Raw genomic sequence first — 15,195 nt, forward strand, 5'->3', positions numbered from 1 at the left:
GGCACTGAGGAAGGTCAACCTTGACCCCCTAGTGTACCTGGCACTGTGGAAGGTCAGCTTTGACCCCCTAGTGTACCTGGCACTGTGTAAGGTCAGCTTTGACCCCCTAGTGTACCTGGCACTGTGGAAGGTCAGCTTTGACCCCTAGTAAACAAAAGATTATAACTAGTGAACAAGCGTAATTTTCAAGTCAATCGGAGCGTATTGCAAGTGAATGTGTATATGTGTAATGAGTATATCACTAGCGCATGGTGTATACTACCTATACACAGGTGTAGAGCAAGTATACCCCGAGTATACCTGATGCTGTAGAGGACGCCGCCGTTGGGGAAGATACGGAGATAAACATTAGGAAGAATAATGTCGTGGAAGTGACCCAACTTCTCATTCTTGAAGAACAGGTCCGGCATCCACACCTTGTTGGTCTCTGTGAGTGTCAGGTACTTGATGCGCCCTGAGGAACGGTAACACTCATTAACACCTCATAACTCATAACTCATACCTCATACTACACCATATTTACACACATAAGTCACAATAGCGTGATGCATCAAATGAACAAATCCCCAAGAGTTTCCAAGAGCTCAGTCGATTAAGGTAGCTTCTGGGATGCTCTCGAACGCAGGTTCGAATCCTCGTCACGGCCCTTGTGGATTTGTACACCATATTTAGTCACCCCCTAACAAGGCTGATATTACATTTAATATATTATATATAATATATAAAATCGTTACGTAATTCAATCATGGGAGCCGGTCGGCCGAGCGGACAGCACGCTGGACTTGTGATCCTGTGGTCCTGGGTTCGATCCCAGGCGCCGGCGAGAAACACTGGGCAGAGTTTCTTTCACCCTATGCCCCTGTTACCTAGCAGTAAAATACGTACCTGGGTGTTAGTCAGCTGTCACGGGCTGCTTCCTGGGGGTGGAGGCCTGGTCGAGGACCGGGCCGCGGGGACACTAAAAAGCCCCGAAATCATCTCAAGATAACCTCAAGATGTAATAGTGGCCATGAAGATGACTTATAGTGATGATGAGCTGATAATGATGGTGATAGTGATGGTGGTGATAGTGATGGTGGTGATGGTGATGGCTGTAGCGAAGATGGTGATGGTAGTAGCGAAGATGGTGATGGTAGTAGCGAAGATGGTGATGGTAGTAGCGAAGATGGTGATGGTAGTAGCGAAGATGGTGATGGTAGTAGCGAAGATGGTGATGGTAGTAGCGAAGATGGTGATGGCTGTAGCGAAGATGGTGATGGTAGTAGCGAAGATGGTGATGGTAGTAGCGAAGATGGTGATGGCTGTAGCGAAGATGGTGTACAGGTAAACTGGCGGAGAGGCTGCAAGAAACAGGGAATATAAGAGAGAGACCAGTTACCTGTGTGTGTACATTTACCTATTCGTAACTGCAGGTGTGTGAGATTTTAGCTCTTGGTCCCTAACCTTTTTTTTAAACTGCCGATTATCTAATGTAATGACTTCCGGCATCATTGCTCTACCCCCCCCCCTTATCAAACTCTACCCCCAGATCCCCGGATCGAACCTGGGATTCTAAATTGTGAGCCGACAGCGTAGCCGACTGTGCAAGCGTGTTTGTAATATCTGAAATATTAAATGTTGGCGTCATAATTGGTACTTCAGCTCCTGGTCTCCTCCTCTGGGGTAAGGAGATCTAACAACACCAACGTCACTAGAGAGACACAATAAACAACTGTTCAGAAAAGCAAACATGAATGTTGAAGCTTCGGAAAAAATGTCCTTCATAAAAACCAATAGTTTGATTTTTGTTTACAAAAAATAAACCATTTTTTTTACAAAAATAGTTGTAAAAATGATGTGATTAGCAACAAGACTCCAGACAATTATCTGATTAAAAACTTCAGTAAAGTAATTCAATAAGAGAAATGGAATTATTATATATGAAATAAAACATGTATTTATGTATAAGTATACTTGTATTAATGCATATGCTTGTATTTATGTATAATTATTTCATGATCTTGTATTAATGGACGTGCATATTTAAACCATCATGACAGTGGACAGTGAGGAACGGACGGAGGTAAAGGATAGTGAGAGTGATGGTGAGTATAGTGAGGGATGATGGTGAGGAGTAAGAGGGTGATAATGAACATAGTGATGGTGATGGTGAGAAGTGAGAGTGATGGTGAGAATAGTGAGGGTAATGGTAAGGATAGTGAGGGTGATAGTGAGGATAGTGAGTCCTACCTCCAAGGTCGTCAAACATGAGCCGTTCATCTACCCACTCCTCCCGGAAGGTCAACTGGACGCTATACTCCTGTAGTGAGGAAAGGTCAGGTCAACAACCATCAACAAAGGTCAACACACCCAAATCAACGTTCAATAAAAGTTTAACGGGGGGGGGGGGGGGGTCGAAACAGGTCAATCACCGTCACAGGTCATTCTTTCCATCTGGTCAACAGGAGTCAGTAACGGTCAATATCTCACCTATCCAAAGGTCAAACGAGTCGAGAGGTCAACACACCTGATATAAAACACAAAACAAATCAACACTACCAATCAGCAGCTAATAAAAGGTCACCAGCGATCATTACAGGTCAACTGATGTTTACTAAAAAAGTCAATTCAGATTGGCGAATACCACCAGTGATCATTAGGAACAGTGAGGGGATTGGTCAACAAGAGGTCATCACGTACCAATACAGGTCAACAGAGGTCATCACAAGGCCCTAACAGGCCACCCAAGGTCATCAAAAAAAAAAAAAAAAAAAAAAAAAAATATATATATATATATATATATATATATATATATATATATATATATATATATATATATATATATATATATATATATATATATAGTTTGTGAGGGTACCACCTCTGGTGCCAATGTGGGGACCCATAGCCTCGGAGAAGAAAATAAAAAGTATTCAGAGGAGACCTTGGATATATATATATATATATATATATATATATATATATATATATATATATATATATATATATGGACTCATATGCCATAAAATAACTAGATGCCATAAACCAGTCGTTAGTTTGTTTGTAAAGACCCTAAAATCCCAGAACAAATAACGGAGCCTTGATATAACGGATCAGGTAGCGACCGTCGGGCATAATGCTGGCTACCTCACCCTGGTCGCTAGAGACGGTGTCCGTTATATTGGGCCTTATATGTGCTGACATTTCCTAGACGAGAGGCCAGCTACATAGCACAGACAGAATAAGGAGGAGGGATAGAGTGGTAGATGTCACACGGCTGAGGTAGATTCGTAGATGTCAGACTGCTGAGGTAGAGTGGTAGATGTCAGACTGCTGACGTAGACTGATAGTAGATTAAGAGGTTAACCGGGACAAACTAGTCAAGTGGCTTAAATGACTCTAGTATGATGCTATATTAATATATATTCCCTCTAATGCATCAGATGTAATCACATGCCACACACACTGATGGGTTGAGTCAGGTCACGTTTGAAGTTGGTAGATTACCTCACTTTGTAGACTTGCTAAATAGATCAAACAGGTAGGAAAGTCTTGTTCATTACGTCAGGCTAGGTCGCGTCAGAGTTGTAGATCAGGTCAGGTCTCTGAGTAGACTAGTAGATCAGGTCAAGTCTCCGTAGTAGACTAGCAGATCAGGTCAAGTCTCCGTAGTAGACTAGTAGATCAGGTCAGGTCTCTGAGTAGACTAGTAGATCAGGTCAGGTCTCTGAGTAGACTAGTAGATCAGGTCAAGTCTCTGTAGTAGACAGTAGATCAGGTCAGGTCTCTGAGTAGACTAGTAGATCAGGTCAAGTCTCTGTAGTAGACAGTAGATCAGGTCAGGTCTCTGAGTAGACTAGTAGATCAGGTCAAGTCTCTGTAGTAGACTAGTAGATCAGGTCAAGTCTCTCTACTAGACTAGTAGACCAGGTCAAGTCTCCGTACTAGACTAGTAGATCAGGTCAAATCTCTATAGTAGACTAGTAGATCAGGTCAGGGGATAGAACGAAATTAAGTAAATTCAGAATAAACTGCATAATATTAAATTCTCCCAAAAAAGCATCAAAGAGCAAACAGCTTGCATTATATATGTTAAAACTCACAAAAACACTTTGTGTAATAGTGCTTTTAATAATTAAACAGCCTTATTAACAATTAATTGACCACTGTATCATGCTGTTCTGCACATTTTTAAATTAAAATTAGTATTAATATTTTATTTAAAACTTGAAAAAGTGCTGAAAACAATTAAACAATTGAGAATGATTGATATTGCAAACATTGATAATTAGTTATTGAGATCTAAATTTGATATTTAATAAATTAATAAATTAATAAATAATAAATTTAATAAATTAAATTTGATATTCTGACTATGTTGCAAACTTATACTCAAGATGATTTTACACACACACCTGTATTAAATACTATATACCACACCCCTCAAATCATAAAAAAACACAGGCTTCTAAGTATCTACTAACAACAATCTACTAGCACAATTATCTACTAATTCAACAAACTATCAAATAGCAACCAAAAATGCAGCAAGAGTTGGCAACACTGTAGAACATGCTGACAAAAGGCGCTGATTGGCTCGTAAGAGATAAGAGGGCGGGGCTTCGTGACGTTGCAAGCGTGACGTCACTTCCCAATAACAAATCATGCTCCACACACACACACGCACACACACACACACACACACACACACACACACACACACACACGCACACACACACACACACACACACACACACACACACACACACACACACACACGCACACACACACACACACACACACACACACACACACACACACACACACACACACGCACACACACACACACACACACACACACACACACACACACACACACACACACACGCACACACACACACACACACACACACACACACACACGCACACACACACACACACACACACACACACACACACACGCACACACACACACACACACACACACACACACACACACACACACACACACACACACACACGCACACACACACACACACACACACACACACACACACACACACACACACACACGCACACACACACACACACACACACACACACACACACACACACACACACACGCACACACACACACACACACACACACACACACACACACACACACACACACATAAATCACGACATAATGGTGTATGTAGAGAAACAGCTTTTCAAACATGTGAAGCAACACAGGAAAAGAGCTTGTAAAAATATATGCGTGCACAATGATCTAAAAATAATTAAAGACCAAGGATGGTCCTGTAGAGTTTTATTCCTGTTAGAAAACAGGAATGTGTTGGCAAGAATGAGGACAACACTAAACATCTGACACAACACTAAACATCTGACACGACTATAAACATCTGACAAGAAATCTCGCCAATAGGATAAATTCACAAATAAATCCGTACAAATAGATTATGGCAACACTCAGTCATTAAAAACACACACATATTCACGGAGACAACATATGTCAAACACCTGTATAAACTCAATCACGTCTCAAACACCCGTATACACGAACAAATCAACTCTCAAACAAGAAATACAATCTGACTTAACTTTGCTTTTTAATGAGAAAAGTTTACATAATGCTATGTGAACTCCCCCCCCCCCCATCAGTCAGTGAGGGAGCGCGCATATAAATATATTTATAAAATAGAATAAAATAAAATAAAATAGGCGACTAGTCAAATACAACAGGCGATAGACTAACATGATAATTTAACAGACTGATAAAAGCTATCAGCGAAGGTAATTATGAATATAATTAACTGGGCTAACTATATTATCATTACTGAACTATCGTTATTATCTGTATATAATACAATGTGTTAAGTATATACTAACTTTTCGATATACTTTACTGAATAGGTTGTACTGATGTGACTATCTGTACAAACTACTTTATATATACATTAATTGCTTTATATATATAATATACATGTACTTTACTGAATACATTGTGATAAATATATGTACTGTATTCATTGTATTCTGTCTCTCTCTCTCTCTCTCTCTCTCTCTCTCTCTCTCTCTCTCTCTCTCTCTCTCTCTCTCTCTCTCTCTCTCTCTCTCTCTCTCTCTCTAAGACTAGGGTTCACTAACGATCGTATTAACGACTCCAACGACTCTGCAAGCTACTAGTTGTTAACCTCAATTAGCTGTTAACCTCAACTAGCTGTTAACCTCAACTAGCTGTTAACCTTCATCCCAACATCTGAAGCCTGACTACAGAACAGCTCTCTAAGGTCAGAATGCTGTTGACCTCATTTGGGGCAAGAGGTCTTAGCTCGCAGTTTTCACTTTACAATATCAAAAGTATTTGTGTGTACGTCTGATACCATACTACTTGTGAAGGAGGAAATGTAGATGTTTATCTCTCAGAATGTTTGGTAATATGTTTATTGTTTGTGATGTGTGTCTATGTATGTACTAACACGATGTACTGAACGGGGTGAGAATAGCTTGAGCTACCTCATCCCTTTGTGTGGATTTTACCTCAATAAACTTATTTCAATTTCAATATCAATGTCATTCCTGGCGAACCCTTGTATCAGAGGGGAAAATTATGTTTGTAAATGGATCGAGTTAATTGAATAAAAAACAAATGGAAAAAACAGGTGGGAAATAGGAGAATCAGAAGAGGAAACAGAAGAAAAATGGAAGAGAATAAGATGATTTAAAGAAGCAGTAGATAAAGGGAAATATTTAATTGATTAATTTGTGCGAAGGGGAAATAAAAACTCACAGAATTAAGACCAAAACTTAATAATAAAAATTAAAAATATAAATTAAGCTAAATCATTAAATACTTACATGATCAGTATTGACAAAAATTGAACTTCCGGTCAGAAGATGATAAACACATGACCAAAATAATCTATAATTGGAATAATGCTGACAAATTTATAAATTAATTTATAAATTAATAAATTAATAAATTAATGAATAAATTTATTAATAAATTTATAAATTAAATTAAAAATTAAGAACAACATAAATGACTATAGAATGGCACTTCCGTGCAAGACGGACACATGAGGGTGAACTCAAAAAAGACGTGTGGTACAAAATCAAAATTTTTTGAGGCAGCGAACGCCTTCCGAGACGGGAATGTTGGGCTTGACAGAGCTTGTGTCCTTGTGTGTTAAGCCCCTCAGTACTGGACGTTGGACACCACCACGAGCAACACGCCTCACTGGTCACATATGGCCGCCCACTACCACACACTTACATACTGAAACACATGTTAAACACACATACCTACAGTGGCATCTGGGTACCACTTTGTACCTGCTATAGTGGCATCTGGGTACCACTTTGTACCTGCTATAGTGGCCGCTGGATACCACTTTGTACCTGCTATAGTGGCCGCTGGATACCACTTTGTACCTGCTATAGTGGCATCTGGGTACCACTTTGTACCTGCTATAGTGGCCGCTGGATACCACTTTGTACCTGCTATAGTGGCCGCTGGATACCACTTTGTACCTGCTATAGTGGCATCTGGGTACCACTTTGTACCTGCTATAGTGGCATCTGGGTACCACTTTGTACCTGCTATAGTGGACGCTGGATACCACTTTGTACCTGCTATAGTGGCCGCTGGATACCACTTTGTACCTGCTATAGTGGCCGCTGGATACCACTTTGTACCTGCTATAGTGGCATCTGGGTACCACTTTGTACCTGCTATAGTGGCATCTGGGTACCACTTTGTACCTGCTATAGTGGACGCTGGATACCACTTTGTACCTGCTATAGTGGCATCTGGGTACCACTTTGTACCTGCTATAGTGGCATCTGGGTACCACTTTGTACCTGCTATAGTGGCCGCTGGGTACCACTTTGTACCTGCTATAGTGGACGCTGGATACCACTTTGTACCTGCTATAGTGGACGCTGGATACCACTTTGTACCTGCTATAGTGGCCGCTGGATACCAACTACTTTGTTGTAATGAAGAAATAAATGGTTAATTACAGTTAAATATCTCACCTCAGTACAGTGCCGATACCTGATCAACCAGGCTGTGACTCATACGTCAGGCTGCGAGCAGCCGCGTCTAACAGCCTGGTTTATCAGTCCAGCAACCAGGAGGCCTGGTCGACGACCGGGCCGCGGGGACACTAAGCCCCGGAAGCACCTCAAGGTAACCTCAAGGTAAGTACTGTGTGTGTCACAGACCCTTCCACAGATCATGCTCAATATCGAAACCATTAGTGTGCAATTGAACACTGCAGGAGGATAGTTATCTAGGATAGTCTACAAGTTCCGTCAAGTGGACAGAAGGAAGACAGCAACACTTGCCTACAAGACTCTACAAGACTCTACGTAACACAAGTAACAAGATGCTCTTCCAACTTGAAGATATTGTAATGATGCTCAAAAATATCAGAAACACAATAGTGTATTATCCCCCATCTGAAGTATTCTGTAACGACTGTGTATTTCGTAACGCCCAAAGTGTTCCATATTGTCACTAGGGGGCTGTAACACGTGTTCCGTAAGTCACACACAGACACGTGTTACTCTCCGTAACGTCATCAACGTACGTAAGGTTCATAATGCTCTGAAACACCCATAATGCACAGCAATTTCAACGATGCTTTCTAACTATTAAGTTACTTAAGCATTAAGTGATCGTTATTAGCGTTCAGCGCTTCACAAATTGCGTGCGTGAGAGAGAGAGAGAGAGAGAGAGAGAGAGAGAGAGAGAGAGAGAGAGAGAGAGAGAGAGAGAGAGAGAGAGAGAGAGAGAGAGAGAGAGAGAGAGAGAGGAAGGATAGAGAGAGACAGAGGAGTAGGGAAGGGAGGGAAAAGGACATGCCCAATCCGAGGCAGGAAACAAGAGCTACAGCATGTCCTTCTGTGGTCCGCTTTTCCTGTCCTGCCAACACCGCTTCCCTCACCTCTCCACTACCTCTTCCCTCACCTCTTCACTACCTCTTCCCTCACCTCTCCACTACCTCTTCCCTCACCTCTTCACTACCTCTTCCCTCACCTCTCCACTACCTCTTCCCTCACCTCTTCACTACCTCTTCCCTCACCTCTCCACTACCTCTTCCCTCACCTCTTCACTACCTCTTCCCTCACCTCTCCACTACCTCTTCCCTCACCTCCTGGTGCTTCACTCCCTCTCTTAACAACTGACCAAATAATCCTGAATTCCACAATTATGACTAAAGAGGAATAGAGGAAATAAACATTAGTTCATCAGTTATGAATTTCAAACTTCAAGATTCAATTACTCTTTAAACCTGATAATGAGTGTAAGAGGTCAAAGGTCAGCTCCTGCTGGTCAAATGAAGTGACCTTAATGTAAGACCGATGTCTATGACCCCTGACCTGGTGTGGCTAGTCACAATATATATATATATATATATATATATATATATATATATATATATATATATATCCCCCCCCCCCCACACCCACATACTCAAACCATTGTATACATAACCAACAAATCGATTTAATCGATACACTATTCATATATAAATCCTATCACCTAAAATCATTAAAAAAACGTACCCAGCAATTATCAATTAACCGTAAGCTATCATTAATGACATGTTTGAGCGATTAAGTGCGCTTAGACCAGAGACCACAAATGTGTGTGACAATCCAGCTCGATAATCACACACACACACACACACACACACACACACACACACACACACACACACACACACACACACACACACACTACGAGGCCCCTTAGGGGCCTCGTAGCCTGGTGGATAGCGCGCAGGATTCGTAATTCTGTGGCGCGGGTTCGATTCCCGCACGAGGCAGAAACAAATGGGCAAAGTTTCTTTCACCCTGAATGCCCCTGTTACCTAGCAGTAAATAGGTACCTGGGAGTTAGTCAGCTGTCACGGGCTGCTTCCTGGTGTGTGTGTGTGTGTGTGTGGTGTGGAGAAAGAAAAAAAAAAAGTAGTTAGTAAACAGTTGATTGACAGTTGAGAGGCGGGCCGAAAGAGCAAAGCTCAACCCCCGCAAAAACACAACTAGTAAACACACACACACACGTTAGTTGCCGTCAATACGACCATATACCTAAAAAGATTCTCAACACCTCTCATTCAAAAAAGGGAGATCTACGGGCTCACCATAGCCTGTGCTACTTGGAACTGCTTGTTCCAGGTAGCGAATCTCTAACAACAACAACCGCTCATTCTACAAGTGAGAGACCTATTAATAATGTTTAGCTTGGGAACCTGCAGGGCAGACACACACAAATATATATATATATATATATATATATATATATATATATATATATATATATATATATATATATATATATATATATGTATATATATATATATATATATATATATATATATATATATATATATATATATATATATATATATATAATTAATATACTAATACTATAACACAAAGTAAAAAATAATTCTAAATTATTACGCAGTTAAAATATTGACGCAACTCTACGGACGCCACACCCCACGTTTCACTAACTAAAAACACTATTGTAAACTATACACACTAAACAGGGTCAGAAATTCTCACCAAACTACCACAAATTCCCCCGAAACTCACACCAATACGTAATCATTTCAATGTAATTCCTATTTTGATGTCAAGCCTAACAGCCCATTACGGTATCTGATTAACAAGCGATGACAACGCGCAAGTCATCAAATCATTTGTGTAACCTTTGTTCATTGATGCAAGTGTTTGTTACAAGTATCTATAGAGGTAACATTTCCCAAGTATTTTGTAAATGTTGAAGCATTTAGATGGTCCATAAGTCAGCCTTTCACGTCAATAAGAAACATATAATCCTTGGAACTTTAGAGAAAATGTTCAGTTACTCATACAAGGCGATCAGTCATACACCATACACACTAGACAGCCAGTTAACCACCAGTCATACACATTACAAAGACAGTCAACCACGAGTCATTGCATTAGTCAGCCAGTTAAACATTAAACACACTAGACAGGCAATGAACCACTGTATACATCAGACAATCAACCAATCACCACATTCATATGCTAAACGGCCACTCAATCATTATTTTAAACATTACATAAATTCTATGTCAGATGCGGGTCATTGGAAGCTTGTATACCTAATAACAAAAATGCAAACATTAGTGAAAACACATAAACACAGAAACACAGAAACATAGCAGTAGACGCCAGCCATTAGTCTACTACAAAAACACACACTCATCCAATTCATTCAATATCTTCATGCTACTCTCAGTTCATTCAAACAACGCTCCATAACACCAAACTGTAAACAGCTGAAGTATGAATGACCATGGATCTATGTTATACTATTCACTAAAACCCTACACACTTCACCTCAACACGAACACAAACTTTTCTTAATCAGGTTAAACGTGAATGATCTTATATCTAATCTTTTCACTTCTTTTTCCATTCTGCGCAACTCTCACAAGGTTCATTCCCACACTGCGCACCTCTTTACAACGCAAACACGTTGTAATGAATCAAAATGTGTCTATCATTCACAATCTGTTATCTAAAACTTAAGCTACTGATACGATAAGGCGCATGAATCTTAAACCTAACAAGGAATTCCAGGCATCTCAGTCCTCCTTCAGAGAAAATACAAATCAATACGAATAAACTAAACTGCTCAGCCATACAATTCATGCCAAACTGAACACTTCCAAGCAAGCAAGACAATTATGAATGGATTTGTATCATCGTAACCTGGGGAACTTACCATTGGTGTAGAGGTGGAGCCCTGCCACTGACGTCACGCGATCAGCTGTGTTATGTAAACATTGGTGTACCGGGGTCAGCCTCTCAAAACGTGTCTACAGTGCCCATCGATTTATCTTATTTGTTTTTTTTTCACTAAGATATTTTAGTTTTAATGATTTGATTACATATCATTGTAAGCAAATTTATATGAATGAATTTACGTTTCATACGAGAATATATGATTTATTGAGTGGACATCCTACATGCTAATGGACATTTAACCATAGACGGTTTAAACAATAAAGGATACTTACACCGAGATGTGTATCCAATTTCCCAGTGTATACACACTGCAAATTTACATTATCCTTGGACATTCAGGATTAAACTATACTCCCTGCCTGGTTAGGAAGCTATTATGAACAAATAAAGAACCGCACAGAGGAAGATAGACCTTAAACCCAACACCAAACTATCTAGGAATGATCCAGCCAGCCCTCGGCCACAGCAGAAACTCCTACAGAAAAACACCAGTGGGATTTTGCCAACATACAAAATGGAGCGACTTGTTCAGACTGACAAGTGTGGGTCCGCATTCAGAAGGTGTTGGGCATTGTCTCTGAGGTTACAGAACAAGTCCCTCCTGCCTCCAGGTCGCGCTATCGAAAAACTGTTTATTTTGAAGCATGTTGACATGTAAACAAAAAAATATATATAGCCAATATCTTTAGATAAAGCTGAAGAAATTTATATTCCGTTATACTTGATTCTCATTGTTTCTCATGGTCAGCTTAAATGTACATTCTCGTATGAAGTATTCATACATGATAATATACATGGCTACAATGATATACAATAAAATTAGTAAAATTAAAATAACGCATTTAAGATGTATGTTTCAGAAGCTGACAAATATGAAGCGACGCTATAGACTCGTTTCTGAAGATTGGCCTTGACAAGAAGTGGGAGGTTGTTGGCCTTGACAGTGTGAGGTTACTGCCCTTGACAGTGGTTACTGCCCTTGACAGTGGTTACTGCCCTTGACAGTGGTTACTGGCCTTGACAGTGGTTACTGGCCTTGACAGTGGTTACTGGCCTTGACAAGCAGTGTGTGAGGCTGTGTGGTGTCCTAAGCAACAGGTCTCTTGCCGTGTGCACCATGCAAGTCTAAATTCATTAACGGTGTTATTATCTTAGCTTAACTTTAGTGCTGGTGTTAGAAGCACTCTTAATCTAACGTTTAGTGGTGTTAGAAGATTCTTAACTTATTATTAGTTAACATCTTGACAAGTGCTGATCTTCGACATGAAAGAATTACTTTGATGCAGCGGAAGGTGGCGCGTGTTACTGAAACACTGATGTTAATTCGAAAAAATATATATATGATCCATTTGATGAGAAATTTAGCACGTGTAATAATTGTATTGTCTCCTCAAACAGATGTTTATCAATAATATTGTAGAGAAATTAATGTAAACACCTTAGTGAATCACGTGTATATATATATATATATATATATATATATATATATATATATATATATATATATATATATATATATATATATATATATATATATATATATATATAATATTTTTTCGAATCAAATAGTGAGCGTGATAGAGCTGATTGACGACACCGATAAACTCACCATATTATAATCGTCAATCTTGCTGATTGATCGCAGCATCAGGTTCACATTCACTATGGTTGGTGGGTCCTCTACGACATTAAAAAAAAAGAATACAGCTCGTAAATGATAAGCTTAAATACAGGATAAAGATACAGTTCTTACAGCTACTGAACACATCTTAAGACTACAGTTAATGCTGGAGCACCGCTGCTTATATCTCACGCCGTTATCTATATTATATAATATATTATATATAATATATTATATAGTCATTAAACCGAGACGTCATCAGCAAATATTAAAGCGATCGCAAAACGTGTTGTTTTTGTTTTAAAATTTCCTCATAAAGCACAATGTAAACCTAGAAGTTGTTTTTTTGGGGGAGAAATCAAATGATTAAATAATTATTAAATTATTTTTTCATCGGAACTAAAAAATAAAATATGGATTCAAATTAATAATAACAAAATAAACCAGAATGTAAATTAAAACTACTGATGATTCCTCGGTATGAAAGAAAATAATTTTTTTATCTTAAGGAAATGTATTAAAATTGGTCATATTGATCTGTGAAAATAGTATGGAGAAATATATATATATATATATATATATATATATATATATATATATATATATATATATATATATATATATATATATATATATATATATATATATATATATATATATAATGATGTTGAATGTTTTGGATAAGCTCTGTATAGGGATTTGCTTACGAAGTAACGGAATGACATTTATACAGGCATACACAGGATAGGTCTAGCAAACATTTTTCAATAGGCATACACCACATCATGCCTGCAGGAAGCATCATGATAGGCATAAGGTAACAAATGAATACTTAATACTTTGACTAGCACACTTAACGGTTAATTAACCTGGCATACTGATCATTTAACCTGGGATAGTGATGGAATTAACCTAGCGTACTGAAGGATTAACCTAGTATATGGAAGATTTTAACCTAGCATTCTGAAGGTTCACTTAGCATTCATAAGGTTTAACCTAGTGCACAGAATATGTAACCCAACTGTAACCTAAGGAAAGTATAACTTAGTATACAGTGCGTGAAGCAACGCATACAACTTAGAACATACTTTACAGTAATACGACACAAACAATACAAAGCGAGGTATGTATAGTGTTCTGACTGCCATGTATGTTGTCAAACGAAGCACAAACACACATAGCACTTCTCCTGGAATACACATGCATACACCTTGGTTTGCTTGTATACATAACACTTAGCCAGGTGTGACTTAACAATACATAGTGTGTGTACTGTCAAGTTATGTCCATACACACACACTATTTTCTTGGTCTTATGTATCCGATTTACATATAACGATAATGGTGTATGTGGGGGGGGGGGGATGTATGCATGTGTATGTATTTTCTATTCGTGTCTACAAAATCGAGCTTTTAGATCTTGAACCCCGGGTTTCTAATCAATTTTTTCCTCTATTATGTCTATTACATATATTTCTCTCTAACACACACACACACACACACACAGGAAGCAGCCTGCAACAGCTGTCTAACTCCCAGGTACCTATTTACTGCTAGGTGAACACGGGAATCAGGGTGAAAGAAACTCTGCCCATTTGTTTTCGCCGGGGATCGAACCCGGGCGCTTAGGACTTTGACCCCAGAGCGCTGTCCACTCAGCCGCGAGGCCCCGAACGCCCACACAATGTGTGTGAGTGTGAGTGTGTAAGTGTGAGTGTAAACACACAAACAACATTTAAGCTGTGTAAAATACCTATCCCCCCCCCCCGTCTTCGCAATATATAACCCTATAT

The 15,195-nt window shown here is 39.2% G+C and overlaps 1 protein-coding gene across 2 annotated transcripts in view; it reads right to left on the bottom strand.

Annotated features, from left to right (window-relative positions):
* The window catches only part of LOC123757201 (glutamate-gated chloride channel), a 163,421-nt gene that overhangs the window by 17,538 nt on the left and 130,688 nt on the right, over positions 1 to 15,195 (bottom strand). For both annotated transcript variants that reach the window (XM_069323635.1, XM_069323636.1), the window contains exons 5-6: positions 2,230 to 2,299; positions 301 to 454 (exon numbers count right to left, since the gene is read on the bottom strand). In XM_069323635.1, coding sequence (XP_069179736.1) covers positions 301 to 454; positions 2,230 to 2,299 — 224 coding nt within the window. The remainder of the gene's footprint in view (positions 1 to 300; positions 455 to 2,229; positions 2,300 to 15,195) is intronic.

This window comes from Procambarus clarkii, chromosome 13 (genome assembly GCF_040958095.1).
Source record: "Procambarus clarkii isolate CNS0578487 chromosome 13, FALCON_Pclarkii_2.0, whole genome shotgun sequence".
NCBI classification, from domain to species: Eukaryota; Metazoa; Arthropoda; class Malacostraca; order Decapoda; family Cambaridae; genus Procambarus; species Procambarus clarkii.